The sequence below is a fragment of the Gekko japonicus genome, unplaced genomic scaffold (assembly GCF_001447785.1).
Source record: "Gekko japonicus isolate JY-2015 unplaced genomic scaffold, Gekko_japonicus_V1.1 scaffold8, whole genome shotgun sequence".
NCBI lineage: Eukaryota > Metazoa > Chordata > Lepidosauria > Squamata > Gekkonidae > Gekko > Gekko japonicus.
This window is the reverse complement of record NW_015167057.1, coordinates 3,558,629-3,570,914: the sequence shown is the minus strand read 5'-3', so window position 1 is coordinate 3,570,914 and position 12,286 is coordinate 3,558,629. Positions and strand designations below refer to the sequence as shown.

General features: G+C 48.7%; 1 protein-coding gene across 1 annotated transcript; it reads right to left on the bottom strand.

Moving 5' to 3' along the window:
* Nucleotides 1–41: 41 nt before the first annotated feature.
* LRRC46 (leucine rich repeat containing 46) lies at nt 42–11,934 on the bottom strand. Its single transcript, XM_015412432.1, has 9 exons — nt 11,919–11,934; nt 9,110–9,212; nt 8,894–9,002; nt 7,576–7,622; nt 4,954–4,967; nt 4,537–4,606; nt 3,936–3,943; nt 2,232–2,411; nt 42–438 (listed from the first exon to the last, which is right to left on the bottom strand). Exons 1-9 carry the CDS (start codon nt 11,926–11,928, stop codon nt 71–73), a joined length of 909 nt encoding a protein of 302 aa, XP_015267918.1. The 5' UTR covers nt 11,929–11,934; the 3' UTR covers nt 42–70.
* Nucleotides 11,935–12,286: the final 352 nt, after the last annotated feature.

Here is a 12,286-nt window from a genome sequence, read left to right as displayed (position 1 = left end):
GACCCCACTGATTTGTAGAATAAAGATAGTTCATGAGGGCTGTGAGTTTCTTTATTTCATGGTGCAAAGGTCATTTCTTTGCTTTTCTCACACATTTAGCTGTACCAGATATCTCTCCTTTCAGAGTTTTCCCCTGGATCTGACTTCTGACCTTAGCCTTCCCCTTTGGTGTACTCAGTCCTTCATGAAACGTGGAACTTGCTGCTTCTAAAGATGGGCTAGGTGAGCCGTGGCACTCAGTTTGGAATGTGGGAGCCTCCAGGGTTGGGGTTTGAGGGCCTGGCGGACTTGGGGCCTGGGGGGTTGCGTTAAGCAGCAGGTATCTCAGATTCTCCCGCTCCTTCAGCTCCTCCAGACGGGCTTCGTGCTCACTGAGGGCCTCCCTTCTTCTCCTTTCGGAGCGACTGATAAATTCATTGTGGAGGTCAACAAAGAAGTCTACCAGAGAAGGAGAGAAACAGAAGTAAGAAGAAGAAGAAGAAGAGATTGGATTTATATCCCGCCCTTCACTTGGAGTCTCAGAGCGGCTTACAAACTCCTTTCCCTTCCCCTCCCCACAACAGACACCCTGTGAGGTGGGTGGGGCTGAGAGAACTCTGACACAAACTGCTCTTTTTCAAGGACAGCTGTGCCAGAGCTTGTGACTGACCCAAGGTCACATCAGCAGGTGCAAGTGGAGGAGTGGGGAATCAAACCTGGTTCTCCCAGATTAGAGTCCGCACACTTAACCACTACACCAAACAGAAGAGCCCGGCTGGGTCAGACCAGTGGTCCATCTAGTCCCCCATCCTGTCTCTCACAGTGGCCAACCGGTTCCTCTGGAGGGCCAACAACAGGGCATAGAGGCCGAGGCCTTCCCCTGATAAGAACATCAGAAGAGCCCTGCTAGAACAGACCAGTGAGGGTCCATCTAGTCCAGCCTCCTGTCTCACTCAGGGGTCAACCAGTTCTTCTGGAGGGCCAACAACAGGGCGTAGAGGCCAAGGCCTTCCTCTGATAAGAACATCAGAAGAGCCCTGCTGGAACAGACCAGTGAGGGTCCAGCCTCCTGTCTCACACAGGGGCCAACCAGTTCCTCTGGAGGGCCAACAATAGAGCGTAGAGGTCGAGGCCTTCCCCTGATAAGAACATCAGAAGAGCCCTGCTGGAACAGACCAGTGAGGGTCCAGCCTCCTGTCTCACACAGGGGCCAACCAGTTCCTCTGGAGGGCCAACAATAGAGCGTAGAGGTCGAGGCCTTCCCCTGATAAGAACATCAGAAGAGCCCTGCTGGATCAGACCAGTGGCCCATCTAGTCCAGCCTCCTGTCTCACACAGTGGCCAACCAGTTCCTCTGGAGGGCCAACAACGGCGTAGAGATCGAGGCCTTCCTCTGATAAGAATATCAGAAGAGCCCTGCTGGGTCAGATCAATGGTCCATCTAGTCCAGCCTCCTGTCTCAAACAGTGGCCAACAAGTTCTGGAGGGCCAACAACAGAGCACAGAGGCTGACATAAAGAGGAGACATGAAGAGATGATTCACCAGTTATGCTAAGGGTATCTAGGATTATATTATTGGCCGCCCTTTTCTGCATATTTGCAAATTCCTGATAAACTCACTGAAAGGGGGGAGGGGTCTGAGCAGGACTTCTAGTGGTAGGAAGGGAAGGTTTGAATGCCCTGCATCGCTTATAACCCCTACTGAAGCCTAACAGGGAAAAAATGCACATTATGGCCCCGGTCACACGGGCCGGATATCGCAGCGGGGAGGCGTGGCTAATTGCCCCGGCGCAGTTTGATCCGCGATTATGCAATCAGACATGCCGGTGGCACACCACGGGTCCTTCCCTCGGCGCGGGCACGTAAACAAGGGGCCGGAGGGGAAAGCCGCGCACTGGTGCGATCACACCGCGGGAGTCTGGAGGCAGCCCGTGGCAAACTGTTTACCAGTACTTTGGAGGTACTACTTTTTTTAACGCACATTTTCGGCGGTAAGCCACGGGTGTGCTCCACTTCCCAGATGTTGGGGTGTGATCGCGCCCGGATAACCCGCCCACGGCAACTTTGTATGTAAAGCATTTTGTAAAGCATTTTGGTGGCAAATGGGGTGGGCAGGTTAGAGGGAAATGTGAAAAACAGAGAATCTCTGAGCTGGCAGTCGTAGAAGCAGCAGCAGCAGACCTTTCCGCCCGCCCCCGCTCTCGCTCTTCCTAATGCACAAATTGTGGCCCACAAGCGAGCTCTCAGGGTACCTTTTTCTGTGCTCAGAGGCTGAGAGAGCTCAGGGATGTCCTCATCGCTGTCTTCTGAATTCCCCTCTGCTTCTTCCCTGCCTTGGGCAGGAGGGGCCTTTCGGTCAGGGACACGCTGGGCATCCAGTTCTACCAGGTGAGGCAGGGCTGCCAGAATGGATTCCCTCGGAAGGAGGAGAAAAGCACGAGAACAATAAATAGGGTCCAAATGGGGCTGGGGGGGGTGAGATTGAGTAGGACGCAGCCTCCATTCAACCAGAAGGGTATATAAAGCAGATGCTGAAGCTACGACTTTCCTCCTTATCTGCAGCTATTCGTGGTCTTTATATCACCAGCTTCCCTCTCATCCCTGTGTGACGTCCAATTTATGGACAACAGGCAGGGCTCAAGAACGGCAAAGGCGTGCCCAGAAGCAGAGTGGGCGGGTGCTCTCGGGAATCCCCACACACACACACGCACACACCAGCAGGTGAAGAAGGTAAAGACGAGAGCACCAAGAGGAGTGAAGATGAGGGAGGACTGGCATCTTCTGACGAGGACTCAGATTCAAAACTTGGGGTGGCAGCCCCAAAAACAAGCTATCAGTTGAGACAGAAAAAGGATGGATAAAGAGTTGTCATTGTTTCTGGGATCCTTTACAAGGGCTTTAATTATTACTTATATTGCTTTTTATGAAGTCAGACGCGTAGGTGTTATTTTATGTTTTAAGTTTAAAATAGAATGTTTGAGGACCACATCCAATGAACTTTAACTGAAATTGTAAGCTGAAAGCTAATTTTATAAGCATTTTGTATGACCACCATCTCTTGGGGTTTTAGTGGGTTTTTTACTTTACTGTCTCCCATAGTTTGCAGATTCCCTCCCTTATTTTCATTGTAGTTTATAGAAAATGCACTTAAAAAATCCCCTATGGGGGGCAAAACAAAAAAAAATAGAATTCCTGCACAGGTACAGCCACCTGAGGATGGGGCGAGGAGGAGGAGACTGGATTTCACTACCCGAAGGAGTCTCAGAGCAGCTTACAATCTCCTTTCCCTTCCCCTCCCCACAACAGACACCCTGTGAGCAGTGTTCCCTCTAAGCTGAGTTAGGGTGAGCTAGCTCACAGTTTTTTAGCCTCCGGCCCACAGATTTTCGCCTTCGCTCAGGAAGGATGGCTCCAGAGCAAACTAATTTACACAGTGGCCAAATCGCTCACTCACAACTTTACTGTTGGTAGCTCACAAAGCAGAATTTTTACTCACAAGACTCCACAGCTTAGAGGGAACATTGCCTGTGAGGTAGGTGGGGTTGAGAGAGCTCTTTCGAGAACTGCTCATGAGAGCAGTACTCAAAGAACTTGTAATTGACCCAAGGTCACACCAGCAGCTACATGTGGAGGAGTGTGGAATCAAACCCGGTTCTCCCAGATTGGAGTCCGCACTCTTAACCACTATGCCAAACTGGCAGGAGTAGGTGAGGGTAGGGCCTCTTCCAGGCCTTAGAATCATAGAATCATAGAGTTGGAAGGAACCTCCAGGGTCATCAACCCCCTTCACAAGGCAGGAAATTCACAAATACCTTTCCCACACACACAGACTCAGTGACCCACACCGAGAAGATGGCAAAAAACCTCCAGGATCCCTGGCCAATGTGGCCTGGAGAAAAATTGTTTCCTGACCTCAAAGTGGTGATTGGCATTTCTCTGGGCGTGTAAGAAAGGGCCACAAGAACTTAGCACTGAGGCAACCCTTCCTGCCCTCCCTCTCATGGGCCCCGGTCACACGAGAGGTTTTGGCCCGGGAGAGGGACGGATCGGGGGCGGAGCAAACGGGCGCAAGCACACCGCAATATCTGGGAATCGGCGTGCACCCGTCCCCGATCTGGCCCTTCAGGCCGAAAATGCGCATGGAAAAATAACCACCCTCAGAGGAGGACTTACTGGATAAGCCGCAGCAAGCGCGGCTGTCAGATCGCCGGCGCGCTCATCTTCTGGAGCAACCTAGGCTCCCGGCTGAACTGCGCTTGCTCACACATGAGCAGTTCGGCAGCCTCTCTCCCCCTTCCGTAGCTCCCCCCCCCCCCCCCCCGCCCCCACACCTCAGGGGCGCGTCCCCCCCGCATCTGATCGTGCCGGGGAGGAACTGCGCAGCGGCTCAGGGGATCTATGTGATCCCGCCGCCACATGTTTCTTTTGGTGCGGTTTTAAAAAGCCGCACTTTGCCCGTTCTTTTTCCCCACGTGTGGCAGGGGCCATGATCTGCCTAAGTTCACAGAATCAGCATTGCTGTCCGATGGCCATCTGGCCTCTGTTTACAGGCCTTACCTGTAGCCTTTCTGATTGGTGCATTTATTTCCTGTTAAATCAAGAATCCGGATGCTCTGGGGCAACTCATCTGCATGGATTATAAAACAGAAAGAAAATAAGGAAAGAAGTTGGGTTGGAAATAAATAAGTATTTCTGGGGCTTGGGGGGTGGGTGGCACGGCTGATTCCTGGTATTCCGGCATCTGACATGAACAGTCTGGATAAGCACTCATCCCCTCCCCCCCTCATTAAAGGGAGTGCCTATTTTGAGACTGAAAACCGGAGAGAGATCTAAGCTATAGGGGCACCACCCACTGCGGAGTTTGCCTGCACAAGACCCTTTTGAAACGAATGGGGGGGAGGCTGTATAAATATGACAGACTCTCCCATTCAGTTCAGTGAGGCTTGCGTAGGAGACTGGTGGGTTACTACCTACTTAATTTGTCGCTTCTGTCAAAGCCAGAAACATGCAAGATTAAAGTGGCTAAAAATAAGCACAGCTTATACTAAATTTGGCACAGCAGAACACAAGAAAAAAGAACTCGAATCCATGAGGGGGAGCAGCAAAGGTCACGCCCGTCCGTCTTCCCCTTGACTGTTCTTAGTGGCAAGATCACGGGAAGAGCTACATAGTTTGAGACCCCAGGGTGTCTCGAGGGCTGTCTCCTCCCATACAGCCTTGAGTCAAGAGGGAGGGAGGGCTACAAATATTTTGATAAATAATAATAGTAGCCTGTCAGTTCGCTGAGGTCCACAGGGGAGGCTCATGCTCCAAGAGTTCCCACTTGGTGAAGTGAGGTGTGAAGGTTGAAGACAGGGTCTTTTCAGATGTGGCACCCCTTCCTTTGGAACATCTTGCCTAGAGAAATTCTCCAGGCATCATCATTGCTCTCTTTCAGGCAGCAAGTCAAAAGTTTCCTTTTCTCACAGGCATTTCCTTGACAGTTGGTATTATTTGCTGCTTTCCCCCTTCTTAATTTCGATGCTATTTGGTTGTTGATTTGAAGACTGACACATAGACATATTTATGAGGTTGGACCCAGTGAGGGCCAGTCAATCTCAGCCACTTCTCCTTACCACAGCCTTGTCCATTTAGGTCCCGTTGTCCCATGTGGGTAGGTTTGCCAACCTCCAGGTGGGTGTAGCAACCCGAGCTGCAGTGTAAGGAAAGTCAAGTAATGAATAAATATACACTGCAAGAAACTTTTGTAAATTAATGTGTTCTGTTTATAACTATCAATCTATAAAGTGCATTGTGTATTATTATAACATCCTAATCAGGTATATATATTCAGTACTTTCACTATAACAATAACTCAGTTCATACAATATTATATTGCATTAGTATTTTAAAAGTCAAACCCCAACGGGAGTTTCCAGAATTACAAGCCCACTTCTACTTGCATGAAGTCTTCCAGAAGGGGGAAAGCTTTCATTTATAGTTGTGTTGATGCTTATTGCTGGTCCTACAAAAGACACATCGTGCAGCTAAAATTCATGGACGGAGTGCTCCTGTCATTCTCAAGGTTGCAATACACAATGCACTTTATAGATTGTTATAAACAGAACACATTAATTTACAAAAGTTTCTTGCAGTGTACATTTATTCATTACTTGAACCTCCAGGTGGGGCCTAGAGGTTGCCATCTGTTACAATTGATCACCAGACAGCAAAAAGATCAGTTCCCCTGGAGACAATGGCTGCTTTGGAGGGTGGACTCTAGGGCTTTATATACCACCTTTGGAGTTGTGGCACAGCATGGTAGGCTGAGGCACAAAATGGCTGCTGCAGGAAACAGAGCCAGCCACAAAACGGCTGCCCCAGCTTACCTTTAGCCACACAGTGAAGATTCTTGTGAGAGCAGCTCACAAGGAACCTTTCAAAGGGTTCCTTTAAAAAGAGCCTTTTAAAGGCTGCATTGCCAATCAAATCTTCAATAGCCTATAAGAAGCCTTGCTGGACAAAATCCTTGCCTGGTTCTGCGCATTTCCTAAAAAACCTTGATGGGCACCAGAAAAGGTGTTGGCAGGCTCCATGTTGGGGACTTCTGCCCTAGGTACTGGTTTTTAGTTGTGCCATAAGTCATCTGTGGCTTGGCGGCAAAAAAAGGGATCTAGTTAGCCAATGGTTTGGTGGGTGACCTCACAATCTCTCTGTCTTCAAGCAGTGGGCAGAATTGCGATCCAGCTCACAAAGCCAGGCACTCAATTCATCTGCTGATGGTCAGGACCTCTCCCCTCCCTTCCTCCGTCCATGCATTGCCTGGGAATACATTCTAATTTCCAGTCCTCTCTTGAAGCTATCCAACCTCTGAAGATAGATTCAAGGGGGTCGCCATGTCGGTCTGAAGCAGCAGAACAAAGTCTGAGTCCAGGGGCACCTTTAAGACCAATGAGGTGTTGTTCAAGGTATAAGGTTTCGTGTGCATGCACACTTCTTCAGAAAGCTTATACCTTGAATAAAACTTTGTTGGTCTTAAAGGTGCCACTGGACTCAAACTTTTCTCTATCTAACCGCTGTCCCTGATGATGGCCTGGTTGTCCCCACTACGTATGAACGTTGTGTTATCTGGCTGCAAAATGTAGCCAAGGGGTAAGTGGTTAGCCAGTGTTCCCTCTAAGCTGAGTTAGTATGCGCTAGCTCACTTTTTTTTAGCCTCCAGCTCACAGATTTTTGTCTTCGCTCAGGAAGGATGGATCCAGAGCAAAGTAATTTATGCAGTAGCCAAATGGCTCACTCACCACTTTAATGCCAGTAGCCCACAAAGTAGGATTTTTGCTCACCAGACTCCACAGCTTAGAGGGAACATTAGGGTTCTGGCAAATGGCTATTTAACTTGTTCCCCTCCCCTGAATTTTTTGGGAGATGCTTTCAACGCAAAAGAGGATTCCAAACTGGAATCTATCGTCTGCAGTCCGCTCTGTTGCCTCGCCACACCATGCTACTAGTTCAAGTGTGAACCAAGCCTGAGAATGACTTTTTCACGTTTTCAAATTTTAAAAAGCCATGAAATTGTGATTTGGCAGAGGGGCAAACAAACAAGTAACAACTGCTTACTTCAAGTTGGGCAAGCAGCTCAGGTTTTCAATTTTCTTGATTTGGTTCTGAAAATGAAAACAGTATTAGAACCTCTGGCTCAGTTCAGACACAGGGTCGCCAACCTCCAGGTGCTAAGGGACCCAAACAGCGAATATGCACAGAAGGGAGTAAGTGACCCCAAAGACCAAACCATGCATAAATAATGAAAAATAATATATTCAACAATCAATGAGTATAATAATCTGAACCTATTCAAATACTCCATGGACTTTTGTGTTTCTGATTACCATACTGTATTCAGAAAAATCACTGTATTTGAATAGGTTCATATTGGCCCCTGCCACACGACAGGGAAAACACCCAGCAAAGCGCGGCTAAATAGAGCCGCACCAAAAAAGAGACGCGCGGGCGGGATCCCACGGATCCCGTGCACCGCGCGCCGTTGCTCCCCGGCATGATCAGATGCCGGGGAGGTAGGGACGCTCGGGAGGGGGAGGCTGCCGATACGATACGGACCAAACGGATGAACCACCTAGGTAGGTGGTTCAGTTTTGAAGCGCTTCATTGGGGGAAGAGCCGGATCAGAGACGGGAGCGCAACACCAGCCAGATGTTGACATGGGATCACGCCCGTTTGCTGCGCTTCCAATCCGGCCCACTCCCGGCCCAAAACGCCTCGTATGAACAGGGCCATTGTTATACTCATTGATTGCTGAATATATTATTTTTCATTATTTATCCATGGTTTGATCTTTTGTATCTTTTGTATTACTTAACCTCCAGATGCCAGCTGGAGATCTCCTGGGATTACAACTGATCTCCAGGTGACAGAGATCAGTTCACCTGGAGAAAAAGGCCACTTTGGAAAGTGGACTCCGTGGCATTATACCCAAATGAAAGTGGACTCATGGCATTATACTGTACCCCTCCCCAAACCCCACCCTCCTTAGGTGCCACTCCCCAGATCTCCAGGTATTTCCTAACCCAGACCTGGCCACCCTATTCAGACAACATGCAATACCATGGTTTAATTGAAGTATGGTTACTGTGACTGTCTGAATGCACGCCACTCCATTATGTTTTGTTCGAGGCCATCAGACTAGGATCCGAATCCAGGTCTGAAGCTGATTTACTGCCAGAGTCAGGCTGCTTCCGCATGGAGAAGAGTCCCTGTTTTGCTCCAAAAAGGCATTTACAGCAGCAACTGAGACTCCATGTGGAGCAATTCCCTGCTCTTTCCCCTTGTCACCACCATTTCCCCCCCCGTTTGCCTCTGGTGGACTTTTTGACAGTTTTTAAAAAAATCAGTGGTGAGAATATGTGATCAAATAGGTTACCTGTTGCAGATAGATGCTGTGGATGTGTTCTAAACCTTGTAGGTCTGGGATGTGGCTGATTCTCTCCCTGTCTAGTCGGAGGACCGGAAGAGAAGTCAAGGCCTGGGATCTGAAGGGGGAGACATTTCACACAGCTTTGTGCCTCTTCTCATTCCATTGGCCAGAAGTATCCCCACCGGCCACAATCTCAACCTCCCAGAATTCTCAGATACTCACATGCTCTCCAGGGACCCTTTCTCCACTGGGGCAAACAGGTTCCTCCGCGCAATGAGGGATTTTGTTAAGTTTACTCCTTCTTTGGAGGAACTGTGTATGTTCTCTGGGAACAAGAACATGGGAGTTCTTACTTTTCTGGATCTCAAATCAGATGTTAATGATTGACTTAGCACATTTTGTACCCTTGCCTTTCCTCCAAGGAGCTCAGGGTGGCATGTGTGGTTCTCCCCGTCTCCATTTTATCCTCACAACACTCCTGTGAGGTAGGCTAGGCTGAGAGAATGACTGACTCAAGGTCACCCAGTAAGTTTCATGGCGGGGGGGGGGATTTGCATCCAGGCCTCCTGGTCCTATCCCAGCACAATAACCACCACAACACACTGGCTGTCAGTTTGGCTAACAAAATACTTGGACAGATTAAAAGATTTGTATCACATGTTTTCTAAGGCTTTGTTGTGTGTTCATGTAAGGCAGGGTTGGCCAAAAAGCAAATCTCAGTTCACTGGTGGACCAGTGGTCAATTTCTGACTGCTGAATTACAACTGATAATGAAGCTCAAGACAATGCATCCTCCAGGCCTGCATCGAGACCTAGGTTTCCCATCTCATTACCAATGTGATTTCTGCTTCAGCGAAGAGGGCGGGGTATAAATTAATTAAATAAATAAATACTACTCCTTTGCATATCACACCTAATCCATTCATGTCTGCTATTGTCATTCACCTAGTATTGTCATTTGCCTGCTGTTGTCATTTGGCATCTGAAATCACTCTACTCTCCAATTATAAGGACAGATGGACTCCCATTCTAACTGTATCTGAAGAAGTGAGCAGTGATTTGTGAAAGCTCATGCCCTGCCACTGATTTTGTTAGTCTTTAAGATGCTACTGGACTCTTGCTCTTTTCTGCTACTCATACAGACTAACACAGCAACCCATCCTGATTAAGAGCTAAGCAATATCAAAAGAAAGCAGATTCCTTTGAAATGTGGTATTGGAGGAGAGTTTTACAGACACAGTGGACTCTACTATGGAGATTTTTACAGATACCACCAAAAAGACAAATCAGTGGGTTCTAGATCAAATCAAGCCTGAACTCCCCCTAGAAGCAAAAATGGCTAAACTGAGGCTATCATACTTTGGTCACATTCCAAGAAGACCAGAGTCACTGGAGAAGACAATAATGCCAGGAAAAGTTGAAGCCAGCAGGAAAAGAGGAAGACCCAACGTGAGATTGGATCGACTCAATCGAGGAAGCCACAAAGACCTGAGAATGGCTACTAACGACAGGACGCTTGAGAGGATGTTAATTCATAGTAAAGTAAAGGTAAAGGTTCCCTTGCTCGAAAGCCAGTCGAATCCGACTCTAGGGTTGCGGTGCTCATCTCCGTTTCCAAGCCGAAGAGCCAGCGCTGTCCGAAGACGTTTCCGTGGTCATGTGGCCGGCATGACTAAACACCAAGGTGCACGGAACGCTGTTACCTTCCCACCAAAGTGGTACCTATTTATCTACTTGCAATTTCTTGCTTTCGAACTGCTAGGTTAATTCATAGGGCCATCATAAATCAGAAATGACTTGACGGAACTGAATACACACGATACTAGTGCATAAAAATATCTTCTAATTCATAGGGCCATCATACATCAGAAATGACTTGACGGAACTGAACACGCACGATACTAGTGCATAAAAATATCTTCTAGCCCTGCATTGTACGTCGTATTACTGAATGTTTCGGAAGTTCCACATCGCTTCCCCGTTTTACGTCATAAGGTTTTACGTTTTCAAGTCATGTTCTGAGCAACCTTAAGCAGGTCTATTGAGAATCCTACCCAAGTTTACTCAGTGGGACTTACTCCCAGGAAAGCGGTTATGGGATCATCCCGTAAATCACAGGCTGCCAATCACAGCCATCCTGAAACTCTTGAACCAGCTGTGCTCCCTGCTGAGCTCATTTGGCCTCTGTTAAGGGATGCTAATTAATACGCCTCCAGGTTGTAATGTATGTTTTTACTGCACATGCCTTTTGCAGGCTGCTTTTGAGAGCGCGTGGGTGCCAAATAGGGCTGCCAGGGGGCCCCTTGCCCACCAGCGGGGGATGGGGTTGCCAGCTCCAGGTTGAGAAACTCCAGGAGATTTGGGGATGGAGCCTAAGGAGGACAGGGACCTCAGTGGGGTACAATTAGGGTTGCCAACTCCAGCTTTGGAAATACCTGGAGATTTTAGGGGTGGGGCCTGACTAGGGCAGGGTTTGGGGAAGGGAGGGACGTCAGTGCCACAAAGTCCACCTTCCAATGGTACATCTTCCATTGTACCACCCTAGGTACAATGCCATAGAGTCTGAAATGTACTGGGTTCCAGACACGTGTAGTGATCAGCTCATAGTTTATTAGTGACTCCAGCTTAACTCTAAGACAACTCTAGCAGGGCTGGAGCCCTGCTTATATGCGTGCAAAACACACACACACCCCACACACACTGAGGCTATTTACATTACAACTCCTACTTAATCGGTCCATTCCAGGATACTGGCTAGCTATTGTTGTGGCGAAACAAGCGTAGTCAGTTTCCAAGTACTGTTCAGGCTCAGTAAATAACAGTCCACCTTCCAAAGCATCCATCTTCTCTAAATGAACTGATCTTGTAGTCTGGAGATGAGCTCTAATTCCGGGGGATCCCGAGATCTCACCTGGAGGTTGGCATCCCTAGTGCCAAAAGGCAGCTTAGACTTATGCAGATAAACACATGGGGCCCTTTTATACACCCCTCCACCGACGGCTTGCAGTCCCTTCGATACAAGATCACTCACCTCCAGGCATGACTGACAGAGCAAGTCACCAAAGTGGATACCGATGGTTCCGGGTCCCACCAACGCCGAGTAAAGCTAAAGATGCGTGTCTGTGTATATACGTGGGACTCTTTAGCTCGTCTGGGAATGTGTCTGCTGGGGCGGAGTGGGGGGAAAGTTACAATTTGGGGATCCCCTTAGCAACAGTTGGGGGCTGGGGGTGATGTCTCCCTGGCAACAAGGAAGGGAAGAACCAACTTAGCAACAGCTTGGGGGTTGCCTAGCAACCGCCAGAAAGCTCAGCAGGGGCCTCCGTAGCAACAGATGGCCCCACAAAAGAAGTGTGTATGGGGGTGGGGGTCCCCAGTAAGGATTGACCGGGGGGGGGG

Coding starts and splice junctions, on each gene's coding strand:
- LRRC46 (XM_015412432.1), bottom strand. Junction 9,003..9,109: donor AAAGGGTCCCTGGAGAGCAT/GTGAGTATCTGA, acceptor CTCCCCCTTCAG/ATCCCAGGCCTTGACTTCTC. Junction 439..2,231: donor GCCTCTGAGCACAGAAAAAG/GTACCCTGAGAG, acceptor CTTCTCTGGTAG/ACTTCTTTGTTGACCTCCAC.